This window comes from Vanellus vanellus, assembly GCF_965231255.1.
Source record: "Vanellus vanellus genome assembly, chromosome: 5".
NCBI classification, from domain to species: domain Eukaryota; kingdom Metazoa; phylum Chordata; class Aves; order Charadriiformes; family Charadriidae; genus Vanellus; species Vanellus vanellus.
The window spans coordinates 57693779-57707218 of NC_138910.1; the positions used below are offsets into that span (position 1 = coordinate 57693779).

The window sequence follows — 13440 nt, forward strand, 5'->3', positions numbered from 1 at the left end:
CATAAACAACCACAGACCCTACTGAAAGCTAGGAAGGGAATTAAAATGCTGTCCTAAAATAATAATTAAAAACCCAAAACAAACTAAAACCCTACCTTACGTGAAATTAGAAGAGTAGTAAAAAATGCAAAAGCAACAGAACTCATCTAATCACAGTATGTTATGGTATACAAAGAATGAGATGAAGTTTCCTGTCCAAAAATAATATCTTGTATTTGCAGAGGTGAATCAGATGTAGTCTCCTTTTCTGCCTGCAGATGCCATTAGTGGATCAAATTAAATCTAAACTGCAGCAAGTTTAGAGTCTTCTCTAGAGAAGACTCTAGAGTATTCTCATGAGTCAGTGAGTGCTACAAGAGTTTACTTATCCTTAATTTCTAGCACTGGTACGTGTTCTTTAAAAAGCATAGCTAGAATGCGCTTTTTTCTAAAAGCGCATTTACATACATGTCTCAATACAAAAGGGCTAACATTGCTTGAAGGCTTCAAGCAATCCAGAGTTCATATTCTGAAGATATACTTCCTCCCACGACTGTTATCTTTACCTGAAATAAAGGTGTTTCTTGTACCTGATTAGGGATAAAGATGAACAGTTTAGTGACTAATCACAGTTAGTTTGAATCCTGTGGCTTTACCTATTTCCACAATAAAAATCACTTTGCATGATATTTTTTGCAGTAGTTTACCTTGTATGTTAATGCTGGATGATGTTAAAATGTGTAATTTTATTTCCCTGCAATTAAACAAATAACACTGGAGGCTGAGTTGTAACAAAAAATAAAGTAGTAGATCAACACTCAGAATAATTATGTATTTTTATTAATATAGTATTCTTTTTCAAATAAAGTATTGAAATGAAGAAATACCTATTTCTTAACTTCTTTAAGTAACTTCTATTATGAAGATAATTTATTTCATTACTTAGATTTTTCTTATTTTCATAATTTCAAATGAAACTAGGGTGCAGAAGTCTGAATATCCCACCTCCCCTCTTTTTCTTTTATGTTAGTCAATAAAATACATAAAGTTCTAATTACTTTTTACCTGAAATCTGACCAAAGAATATTTTCCTGAGGGAATAAAAGAGGACATTAAAGGAAACACACAAATATACCAACCCCAAAATATAAAACCAAGACAACAACAAACTACCCACAAGCTACAGATTACATCAATACACATAACAAAGTAAAGCCATCAAAACTTCAGGAAACAATACATCCCATTCAGGTCTCTAAATATTTCTTCATAACACTTCCCATTCCATCCCCCCATGCATGTTCCTGACTGTTCACTCAACATTTTTCAGGGACAGAGATGAAGACTGTAGGCTTGAGAACCTCAGAGAAAACCTTTCAAGACCAAATTTAGTGCTCTTAGCAGAAGCATGACACCAGCTACTATAGTGACTTAAGCTTCAGCCAAAGCCATAAAAGCCCTGTCTAGGCAAGTGTATGTAAACAGGCTCTTTTGGTACCTCTGCCTGCGGATGGAGAAACAGTAACTAGAAAAAATAAACCGAAGGTAAGAAGCTTACATGCTGAGGGGTATAGAACACCAAAGTCTCAGTGTTAAGCCAACACGAGCCTCCACTTCAGAGTCAGATCACAGTTGTTGCTCCAACCTTGTAGCTATGAGCAATTTATGTGTGGGTGCAAGTGAAGTGTGAAGAAATAAGTGGATGTACTGTGTGAACGGTTATCTGCTGGAAGAAAACATTTACATTCTATTAATAAGCTAATTAAAAAAAAAGTGTTTTACTAAATACTAGTTGTGATCCCACTCCCATTCCAATTTCCCCATCAGAGAGATTTACATTAATTAATTAATTTTGTGACATGCCAAAGTAACTCTACCTGAATTACACTGTTTTGGTGTCTGCTTTAGTTTATGGTTTAGAAGAAACTCCAAAGGTACTATTCACAAGAAGATTCTTCTGTGTATTACCACTATCTGCCAGAAGCTATCCAGACCCTGACTTTACAACCAGATCTGCAAAAGTGCAAGATGGTGAAAATATCTGGACTGTACTGCACAGCCCTCTATCAGCAATATTAGGGTCTGCTTCATTTCACCACTACGCCTAGATACTGCGTTCAGCCCTATCAATTCCTCTGCTGACCTGGGCTTAACCCACACACCTACCTCCAACTCCTTGGAAAGACTAGTAAAATAATGTACCATTCAAATCAATCCATCCCAAAATCTGCCTGCTATGATCCCAATTCGTTGACATTCATAATTTATAGACAGACTAGCCTATAGTTATAAATATACCTTACCTTATGGTATATTACACCAATAGATTACTGGAGCCTCGGCTGGGCTTGTTGATGTATTAATGCAATATGTTATGAGAGCAGTAGCTCACTCTGATGATGTATAGTCATCCTATATATCGTAAGAATGAAGTACTTCAATGATGTATAACTGTAACAAGGGCACCAAGCAGAAGAAAACACTAGCAGAAGTAGGTTCTGTTAACATATTACTCTAAAATGTGAATATAGTATTAACGATGTGAATAAGACAGAGATCAATTAGTTGACTGATTAGCATGGTTAGTTAGCATGGAGGCAAAAAAAAACCCAAAACAACAACAAAAAACACCAAGCAGCTGGAAACTATTGGCAACATTTTCACTCATCCTGCAACAGCTAAATTGGATATGATTAAAGGCACCCATCTGATACCTCAGTTAAAACTCTACCAGAAGCCCATTTATTTGCATGTTTTCTTTCTCCTGAAGTTCAGAAAGGTTAAAAAATGAAAGTCAGTTTGAGCTCCAAGTTTGTGAAGAACTTGCCTTTCAGTTTTAGAAAGAAAACACATAGAACTGCAAAACCCAAGATGTTTTCCAAGCAATGCTTCTCATTAAATACATGAACAAAAGCAAACACAATTAATCATCTGGGCAGGTGGAGCACCAGTAACACACTTGAGTAATTTTGTAATAGGGACTTGACATAACACTACTATGTTTATTAGCAGAAATTGGAAGCGATTAAGTATTGTGACATTATTAGGTGTAGATTAGTTCATGAGTATTCAGCCTCTAAATGTGTGCTGTTAAGTGTCTTAATAGAGGAAAGAAACTTAGGTGAAGAAGTCTTCTTTGTTTTAGCAAGGAAGCAGCACTCCCAGTGACAAAGGAAGGTCTCAAAAACAACTGTATACAGAAGATGACCGACAGACAAGAAATTTACACTTGAAGTTGTAAAAATTGGTGATCAGTTACATGATCTAGTTTTACTCTTTACAATGCTCACACTTAGATACATGATTCAGAAGAACCAGTTATGTTTAAAACTTTCAGCTAAATACAATATAATACATTTACAGAAGTAAAAATATACCAGGTTTCTCTTCACTTTTAAAGCATAAAAATGTGAACAACTGAATATACTTTGTTAACCCTTGAGCAGACTTGTAAAGGCCTTTACAGCAGGAAGGTGATTAAGCAATATCACACCTCATGTGGGAAGGAAATTATTAGCCACAGGAAAAATTGTCTAATATTTTTGATGGTAGGTCTGTACTCCAAGACATTTTTTGACAAAGTATTCAAGCATACCAGTCTTAAGAAAAACATGTGGGTTACTGCTTCAGCATAATTACCTTTCTCCATTTCCTCCAAATAAAAGCATAAAATTGCTGAAAACCAGCATCAATTATAACTATAATGTGAAAGCTTTCAAAGGAAGAGGATGATTGATTCTCTTTACTGTAGTCTTTTCACAAAAAATGGTTCTAAGAGCCTGACATGTTCCCAAAGACTGAAATTCTCAATATGTTGAGCATCTTCCCTAAGCAGGAAAGATGATAGCTCTGAATATCTGGCTTGGGAGCTCTGATATATAGGAAAAAAAAAAAAAGCTTTACTTTATGAATTTCTCAGCACTGTTGAGAGTAAAACGTGCTAGGTCCAGGCCTCCTAGAACTCAGTATTAAAGAACTCAAATTGATTTTCATCCTTGCTGTTAATTTTCACTGGCTTCAGCCAGCAGACTAAAGGTAAGAGGTTAAACGATGACTACAGTAAAAAGCACAAGAAAGTAGGTGATTGGAAGAGTTGTCTACAACCTCATGGGATGACTTACATATTATTTAGGAAGAACTATGCTTCTAATCTGCTATGAATAGCGATATGAACTTGAGCTATCAAAAGGTAATTTGCTAGCAACAACACTCAAAAGTGAACTTACTGCAGACAGAGTTGAAGACCACCATCATTTATACTTTAAGGCCAGATTTTTTTCAATGGACTACTAAACCCCTAAAAAAAGCACTCAAATAAGGTTGTAAAGTTCTTTCACCATCTCTCTTAGTTTTCCCCTACAGAAATAAATACAAAGTTTTTGCTTTGTTTTTTAAAAAAATTTACATATAAAAAAATGAAAGCCATCAACACTTTAAATTTGCAGCAGCACTACTATATCATGAAGCAACAATGTTCACAAAGAAATTGGTGCCCACATCATCTACCTTTCAAATGCCTAAGATAGGAAGGCAGTCGTCTTATCTAACTGTATGCAACATAAATGTATGTTACAAATGCCCTTCAAAGGAATCTCTTTCCACTGTTACAGAAGAGTCCTGTCAGAGGTTTAAGATGAAGAGGTGTGAATGTCCTGCTAAGCATTTACTGTGTTTCCTAATTATTCCCCCACAGTTTTCAGTTTGTCCATTCATATTATCTCCAATAGGTTTGTTTTTTTTTTTCCCCACTTACTGCGTTGTTTCTTACAAGCTTAGGTAATAATACTTTTATTAAAACAAAAGGCACTATATTTTAAAGTCTAAGCCCCTTAAGGAATTCAATTTTTTCTTATGAAGTTTAGGGTACTTATCCTCATACAATCATGTCATTTACTTTCATACCACTTATAATAATATTAGCAATAACTTTTAGCTTTTTGTGCTATAGTGCTTTCCCTTCATGTAAAGGGAAAGAGTTTCCCTGAATTTCTTGATAATAGCATTTTATACCCACTGTATCCTACCAGGTGAAAGCTCAGCAGGAAATGGAGGTGAAGACTGGAGTTTGTGTGTGTGTTTTGGAATCCCCTTCTGTTTCCAAACAAATTCAGCTTCACCTGTTTCAACCTGTCCTCCTTGAGCCTCAGCAGTTTCATTACAAAGAGTTGGAGATTTCAATGATGGCTGTCCTTGTTCAAGTTCAAAATTCATAATAAGGGAATCAACTAGAGAGTCCAGTTCATCCAAGTTCATAAAAGGCATAGGTGTTTTCTGGATAGGATTATTTGCAGAAGTAGAAGACAAGGCAAATAAACTGAAATAGTTATTAAAATACCCAGCTATGACACAAATCTTTTCTGCAAAGCTCCTGAGAGGGCTTGTGTTTCTGTACAACCCTATGAAAAACAAAGAAAGAATCAAATAAAGTATTTAGCAAAGAGAGATCAAGTAGCCCTCCCACCCTCTTGATTTACACGTGTCCTGTAGTCCACGGGTTACTATCAAGACAGGTAATAATCCCACTAAATACCTTGTAACGTAGAAGAAACAATTTGACAGACTTCAGCTAGGCACTGCTCCAATTCCAAATATTTCACAGCGATGTTAGTGCTTTTCTTTATTTCATGATATAGATATTCTTCTTCTGGTAACTGAGATTCTATTTCTTTCTGTATTAGTAAAAAGCAATTTAAAAAGAACTAAATACATGACAGTATATTAACTATTAAACATGCCTATTATGGATTCATATAAAACAGGTTAATGCTGAAACACAAAATGAAAGCAACGCCAAGCTACAAACTCTAAGATAGCCCCAAAAAGAAGTGCAGATTGTTAAAAGAAAAAAAAGCAAGTGGAACTATAAAATCCAGAAAAGGTTTGGCTCTTAGAAAATAGATTAAATCATCTGTCCTGGCTTTTAATTCAAAATACCAATAACTATGGTCATAAACTTTTTCAGTAGTTATAATTACACTAGCATTAGTGAACTTGAGGCTTTCAGCTTAAAAGACGACAAAACAGGTGGTTAGGCTGTTCATGATGAGCATGAAAAGAAGGAAAGTAAAGTACAAGTACCTCCAGAAATACTTTAAATAAAATTAAAATCAAATAGTTTGGAGTGGAAATGCAATAGCCAGAAAAGTTAGCATTCCAGTCACAAGAACACCATGGAGATAGGAAGTGTTATCATGCAATTGTAAATATACAGAAGGTAGTTTCAATTCTTCTTCAATAAAGGCACCCTTTAAATTTAAACCCCAGCCTCAAAGCAGACATTTGGTGAAAGTTTCTCTTACCTTTCTGCAATAAGAGATGTTATTTTCAAGGAATCTGGCTAATGCCATAACATTATCCTTTATTTGATTTTGAATCTACAAGAAAACTTTTAATTATATTGTACACTTGATTCAAGACAAAGTAAAAAGTACATTAATATTTTAGAAGAACAACAATGAACGCTGGTATACTAATGAGACAAACACTCAAAAGCAGAAGTAACATTTACTGCAACATAACATGCAATTTTTCAAATTAAATGTTAACTGGTGGAAAACATTGTTAACTATATATGCAAGGTCTTAAATAACGCCTTAATACAGGAGGATTGGATGAGCAAATATAAGTATTCACTAAAGAAAGATTGTCCTGTAATTTTTGCATTGCTGTCATTCTAAGTGGCAAAGGTAATCTTTTAGTTGGCATCCTCGTGTTCTCTCCCTGACTTCACATTAGTTCCACCAGCAACAAGCATATACAGGAATCCTGCAGATACATAGGAATCTGCTCCAAGTGAACTGCCTTATCTGGAAAGCAGACTGTGCAGTTCCTTTTGCTGGAAACAGGAAGCATTTGGGAGTTAAGCAAGCAGATAGGAACATAAAAGATTTTGGACAGTTTCACTATTATCTGTAGGATTAAGAATGACAACAGTGAAAACCAGAGTAGGAATAACATTTTGCTTTTCTTGTGACAAGCAATTTGTCACTCCAACTGATTTGAACCTTTTATCACAGGCCACATGTTACAGATTTTTGAGTAGTAACAAATTCTTGAGAAATAAGTGTTTTATATATCCCAGCTCATTAAAGAGATTTTCTTATTGGACACAGTTCAGCAAATTTCTCAACTTTGAAGAAATAGAACAAAAATAAAAACTCATGAGGCAGAAGACAAGATTTCTCAGACACAGGTAAACTGTCACCTTTGGCCTTACACAGTATCTGTACAAAACATTTATTCAGAGGAAAAAGTGGCAGAACAAGTCTATATATCCCAACTCTGAAAGGAAGCATGTACACTCTATACACCTACTACCTTGCTGAAGAACATTTCAACCTTTCCAAAGTATTTGCTTGGAATTCAGCCAAGCTTTCTGTCAAAACAGCTCACCCACTAACAAAGTGTCATATTTCTAAGGGGCACTCTAGCTTGCCTACTGGAATTTTCATGTATTCACTGAAATATTTTTAACTATTTTTAACTTATTCCTTATACTTTATTCTATACTTTATTCTCTACTTTGCATAACTCCCTATAGTATCATCTTCCTCATAATTTGTCACCTAAGCAAAATACGAGCAGAAAATAGCAGGCTGTAGCTTAAAAAAGCAGCCCCTCCAGGCAAAAAACACCAAACCACCCACCTACTGAATTCAGCATGTAATGAGGTCTGTTCTGCTTTAGGTGTCAAAATACACTAGACACACCAGTATTAGTATGTTTGTTTCATGAAAGAGCAACTCTTCCCCAGAAGAACTCTGGCTTCAGCATACTGAAAAGAACCAACCCCCAAACCCATTCAATTTGATAAAATATAACTGCTAAACTGGGCGTGGGGTGGGTGGGTGGAATTCTGCACACATCTGTTTATTATGAAGTAGTAGGAATATCTCTCCTTAAAATTACAAGAATAATTAAATTGAGGTCTTATGAGAGAGAAAAGCTTCCCATTGATGGAATTCCTTTTCATATTACAATAAATTTGGAAGATGACAGGAACAACTCATTAATACAAATAATTTGCTGTAACTTTCCTATAAATAATAAAGAAGTTGCCAAAATTAAAATACCTCTGCTGCTTATCAACCTGTAAAGTAGTTGAGGGTCAGCTATGATTTCTGTGAATGACAAAAATCAAGCAGAACATCTCTAACTTCTGTGCTATTAAATAGCTACTTTAGTCAACCAACTTCCCTCTGAAGTGTCCAATTCATGCAAGTGCTTCAGCATACCCCAAGCGTTAAGCACATGAGAAGACTAACTCTTAAAATTAATATGCAAGATAACGTGCTGTACGGGACTAGGACTGTAAGAACAATGTATGACAAAATGAAGTCTTCAAACTTTCTAATAATCTTTGTGACAATAATACTGTGTGTAGTAATAGCAGAGGTGATTACTATTATAAATATAAAATAACGATTAACTTTCAAGATCATAAAGTGTTACCTATTAAATACACAATCTTTTGACAAAACAGACTTCACAGTAGTAGACAGAATAAAAAGGTCCACTTCCTCCTTTGTGCCTGTTTTCATACTCTTCCTCTCTTTCATGGTTACACTGTGAAATGCCCTCCAATACACAGAGAAACTATTCTAAATAAAATACACTTAAATGTTCAGTCTACATATGGGTGAAAGTCTAAACACTAAAAAATTCTGCAAGATTGCAGTCAATATTCCCACTTACCACCTATCTCAAACCTCTGTTACTAATCATAACTGTATTCCAACTATCAACTTTCTAGACAGAATTGCTGAAAAACAAAAGGGTATGATCAAGGTGCCTCTAAGGTACAGCAATAGTTTTTAATTTTACTTTCATCTCACCTCGTTTTGTGCATGTTGTTTCACAAGTTCTTTCTGCACCATTCTTGCTTTTTCCTGTACAATATCAACGAGGAACTCCAGCCCTGAGCCTACTCCATCATAAATGGCACGTACAAAATCCTTTTAAAAGAAAAGGTTCAAAACAATGGATTAAATGAATTGATATGGCCTTGAATGAAAACAGATTTTCTGTAGTGGGCTAGAAACGTAATTTTGTTTTGAGCAAGTTGTTCAGTGCTGGTCTGTTCAGTAACGTGGCATTCTTGGACCACAGGTGGTCATCACTTTAACCTCCTTTTCCTAACTTTCTTCAGATTTCTGAAAGTTTTATTATTGAAATAAGTATTGCATTTCAATGAAATAGGTAGATTTGCACGATCTCAGCATAGACAGAATCCTAAAAGCATAGTATTTCTTTCTCTTTATATATAGAATTTTTACAGATTTAAAGTGTGGGGTTTTTTAAGGAAACAAAAATTCAATGGTATTAACACACATTTATTTTCACTGTAAAAATGAAGTATTAGATAAACTCTGAAAAGATTTAATTCAGTTGATCAAATTCAGTTGTTGCATGTAACGGTTTTCTTCTGAGCACAGTTACTGAAAATAAATGTGATGTCAACATTAAAATTACTATTTCCAATCACTACTTCTACTAAACATTTTTTCACCTGTTGACTAGTTGCAGGAATGTTGTTATCTTCAGAAAAGGAAATATCAGCTCTTGTGACTATTGCCAAGTGTCCTATGTATTTCATTGTTTGTTTTACTGTTTGGTTTATTTTGCTCCATGCTTCTGTTACCATCGAGGATATATCTGAAGAACACCCCTGAGAAATAAAGGCATACAATTCATTGAAGCTAGAAAGCATCTCTGGTCAAAGCACACGCGCTTTCTTTAACGCAAGAGTTTGCAGCACACAGTAGCATGAGGCATTTTCAGCTTTACATATTCCTACTTCCAATAGCTTATCTACCACAGCTAAAAGACCATACCTTGCAACCACAGAGAAAAATGATATCATTATACTTCCATAGTTAAAAAAATTACTCTTCACAAGGCTGTAGCATGAACAAGAATAATATTTACTGGCCATTGCTTTATATTTAATTTAATATTTACTGGCCATTTACTGGCCAATATATAAAGAGTAGCACTTCACAATCTAAACTAGCATTTGTTTTTGTTGCTGCATCTTTTATTTTCCCCTTTGATGTTTAAGAACCTATGCTATTGTCAGGGCCAGAGCACAGAATGGTCTGCATCTGTCTGAACTGGCATACTGAAGTACCAGTTTAGCAAGCAAAAATGCACCCTTTGCTGTTCATCTACCTTAGGCGTGTCCATTTGTCATTGCATATATACATTGGATGTTTCACAGTGTTTAAACAAGTCTGTAATAAATATTGCATTAATGTACAGAACTCCTCTACACACAGATTAATTCTTTAATATACTTTACCTGCAATAGTAACTGTAAATAACCTCCCAAGTTCTTTACTTCCTGTTTTATTTCTTCATCAACCTTTATAGATCCAGGGCACTTTTGGACATTGTTAAGCCAGAGCTTGGTTAGAACCACAAGCCGGTCAAAAGCAGAGATAATTCTGATGCTGTAGGACTGAGCAGCATGATCAAGAGAGAAAACTACAAGAGAGAGAGATCTATCAGAAGGTCTCCTTTGCATATGAAAGTAGGAATATTAATTCTTCTGATAGGCAAACATATGAATGCTTATGCATCTGAAAGACAAGTCATTAGTAATGTTTACTTTAACCTGTTACAAAAATGAAACTTACAGTTTTCTTGACATTCTTCATCTTGCTGTTCATAGGCTTTCAAAATGGCAGAAACTCCAGAGAAAATTATAAACAAATTAGTTAGGAGACTATCTGGTATGCTCTTTCCTCCTTCCTGATTCTGTTCCAGTAAATCTAAAGCTGAACTTATAGATTCTTTGCAAATTCCAGGAAGAAACGATTCAGAAAATCTTGGGCATATGCTGGACTTATTCTGTGAACCTGTATGATGTAAAAGCAAAACATATATTCAAGAAACTCTTCATAGGAGTGAGCAGTCAGCATGTCTCTGTAATAACTACTTTGTATTGCTTCTTCACAGCAATCTTCAACTACTCAAGATAGCAAGTCAGGAAAAACGTGTATACAACATTCTACATAGTTTCTAGATCCAGTTATTACAAAGACAAATTCCATAGGGAAATTCTTTAACATGAATCCGTCTTTTTCAACAATCAAACCTACAGAGACAGAAAACAACAAAATCTAGACAATCTAAAATAACTGAATGCATAAAGATATTTGGAAGACTGAAACATCTAGTATTTCAGAAAAAAAAATTATAAAACCTCACAAAAAGCTTGGGGAACCTCAGTAAGTTGAGTGAATAGCAACAACTCAAACAAAGTCCCCAAATTATTATATCAGGATTCAGCCTCTGGCAATTTGTTACATGAACTATCATCTTTCTCCAGTTAACCCGCATAGTTAAGCGGGTAATTTTCTCAAATAAGGGTCTTAAGTGCTGGTCAGGAAGTTTCTAAAAAAACCCTACTGTTAACAGCTTGACATCATAAGCTTAAGATATTATAAACAGGATATTTTTAATTTTGTTTTCCAACCCACACTTCTTTAATGACTATTTGAAGTGGATATGTTTTATACATGTAGTAGTTTCAAGTTCTCAGTATGAAATGAAATGTGTTCCATCATGTAGTAAGTACCTGATATGCAGGAAGTCTGTATATTCTGAATTGGTTGCAATCTTATCTCAGACAAACATCCAGAAATTCTTTTGTTCTTCATGAAACTTCTACTTCTAGGAAAGGATGACAGAGTGAAAACATGAAAAAAACTGTAAAAAATAATCTCTCCCCCCAGCACCCACTGAAAGTTCAATGAATAAACAGACATCAGGCAAACAAAACAAATGTCTACTTTTAATTAATGGAACGCAAAGCCTAAACCAGAGTGAAAGCAAGACAATACAGCCTGTAGGCTAGATCCTACTTATGTTCCTCAGGTTTTTGCTACTATAGCAGGATCTTCATACCACATTCCCATTTTTAAGCTACTGGTTTATTACTGGATTATTATTATCTAGAACTTGAGACAAAACACATTTCTTTCCTACCTACTGGGACCATAGAAAGCAGACATGTTGGCTTTTTTTGATCTTGCTTGCTGGAAAGAATTAATTGCTTTTCTTCTTGGTAGAAGGCAGATGTTCTGTAAAGTTCTCCATTGTCAGTCAGACAAGCTAACTTAGCTACTCTGGCCTGTCTCTGGGTACTTAGCTGTCAGTGCCCAAGGCTAGCTCTTGGTAAGAGAACTGTTTTGAGAAGCCTCAGCCAGCCTTGAAGCTGTTAAAGAAACAGCTGGAAGGAGACTCAACAGGGGCTCCCCAACTTTCCTTGAGGCTGTATTTAAGTCTCCTGCCCTTGGCCCTGCCTGACTTACACTGCAGTTGTAACCACACCTGCCTCATCATTACATATTTAGCTGTGGATCTGGATTGTTGGCTGACCCTGGACATCATCGCCAGACCTACTCTGCTCACCTCACTCAGGTACTGCAGGGCTAAACTCTTTCACAAGGCCACTGTCCTGTCTACCCTGTTGTCTAATTCAGCTCCAAACTGCCCTTCCGTTTTGGAACGGCCTGTCCTTTATGCTCCATGACACTACACATCAGAAGGACCAAATCTTAAAGTACCACACGGAATTCAATTTATTTCACCAGCGTGATCGATTTACATCAGTTAACTGTTGTCAATGCAGCATGCAACGCCCATTTCCCTTTTCCAGTACCTTTTCTTGTTCAGTTCAGCTTCTATTGTTGCCTTTTAAAATAGGCAGATCAAAACCAAATACATTTCTGAGATTCAAGACAACACATTATAATACTGTCCAGAAGGCAGCATCAGATAAAAAAAAAAAAGTATTCCAATCTTATTCTATCATTAAAACAGTATTTAGACTAAAAGTAAAGAAACTGTTTATCCATTGCATTCTTCTTGGATAACTTCTGTTTACTTGGAATGGTCAGGAATGCTTTCCAAAACTTACAGTCAGAAAACTGACCTGCTTTACAGCAGAATAACAATAATAATATGGGCTGCTACCCACTAGCAAAGCTATAATTAAGCATCTGTTAGCATTTCCTTCACAAGCTACAACTTGCAGAAGTTTGCAATTCACTTATAAATATTACTACAAGGCTAAAACTTCAAATACAAGGTCTCAGACCAGCTGCAATTTAGTCCCGAAAAACAATGCTTTCATATTATAGAAGCATGAATAAAACATTAAAAACTACACATTTCACTCTGCACTGATGATATCTAGATGCATGGTTTAGAAAGCCTTACATGTTTTGACAAAGTATACTTCTGGGTTTGGAAGAACTTTTGTTCCCATTTCTTGTCCATGAAGAAAGATAAAAGAATGAATGAACAGAAGAGAAGAATTCATCAGCTGGCACAGTGTATGGGGTAAGTAAGGATGGGAATAGATGTCCAAGTGCCTACTTAACATCACTTGTGTTATTAATTAAATACATGGGTATCGATAACTTCTGCAGGTTAAAGTCCTGTGCTACAGAT

General features: G+C 35.5%; 1 protein-coding gene across 1 annotated transcript in view; it reads right to left on the minus strand.

The window, feature by feature from the left end:
* Window positions 1-485: 485 nt before the first annotated feature.
* KIF14 (kinesin family member 14) overlaps window positions 486-13440 on the minus strand; it is a gene marked incomplete at both ends in the record, with an annotated part of 32464 nt that continues 19509 nt past the window's right edge. The window contains 9 exons of the mRNA XM_082484041.1: window positions 486-569; window positions 4990-5375; window positions 5510-5648; window positions 6279-6353; window positions 8814-8933; window positions 9488-9646; window positions 10280-10464; window positions 10617-10838; window positions 11561-11655. Coding sequence (XP_082340167.1) covers window positions 486-569; window positions 4990-5375; window positions 5510-5648; window positions 6279-6353; window positions 8814-8933; window positions 9488-9646; window positions 10280-10464; window positions 10617-10838; window positions 11561-11655 — 1465 coding nt within the window. The remainder of the gene's footprint in view (window positions 570-4989; window positions 5376-5509; window positions 5649-6278; window positions 6354-8813; window positions 8934-9487; window positions 9647-10279; window positions 10465-10616; window positions 10839-11560; window positions 11656-13440) is intronic.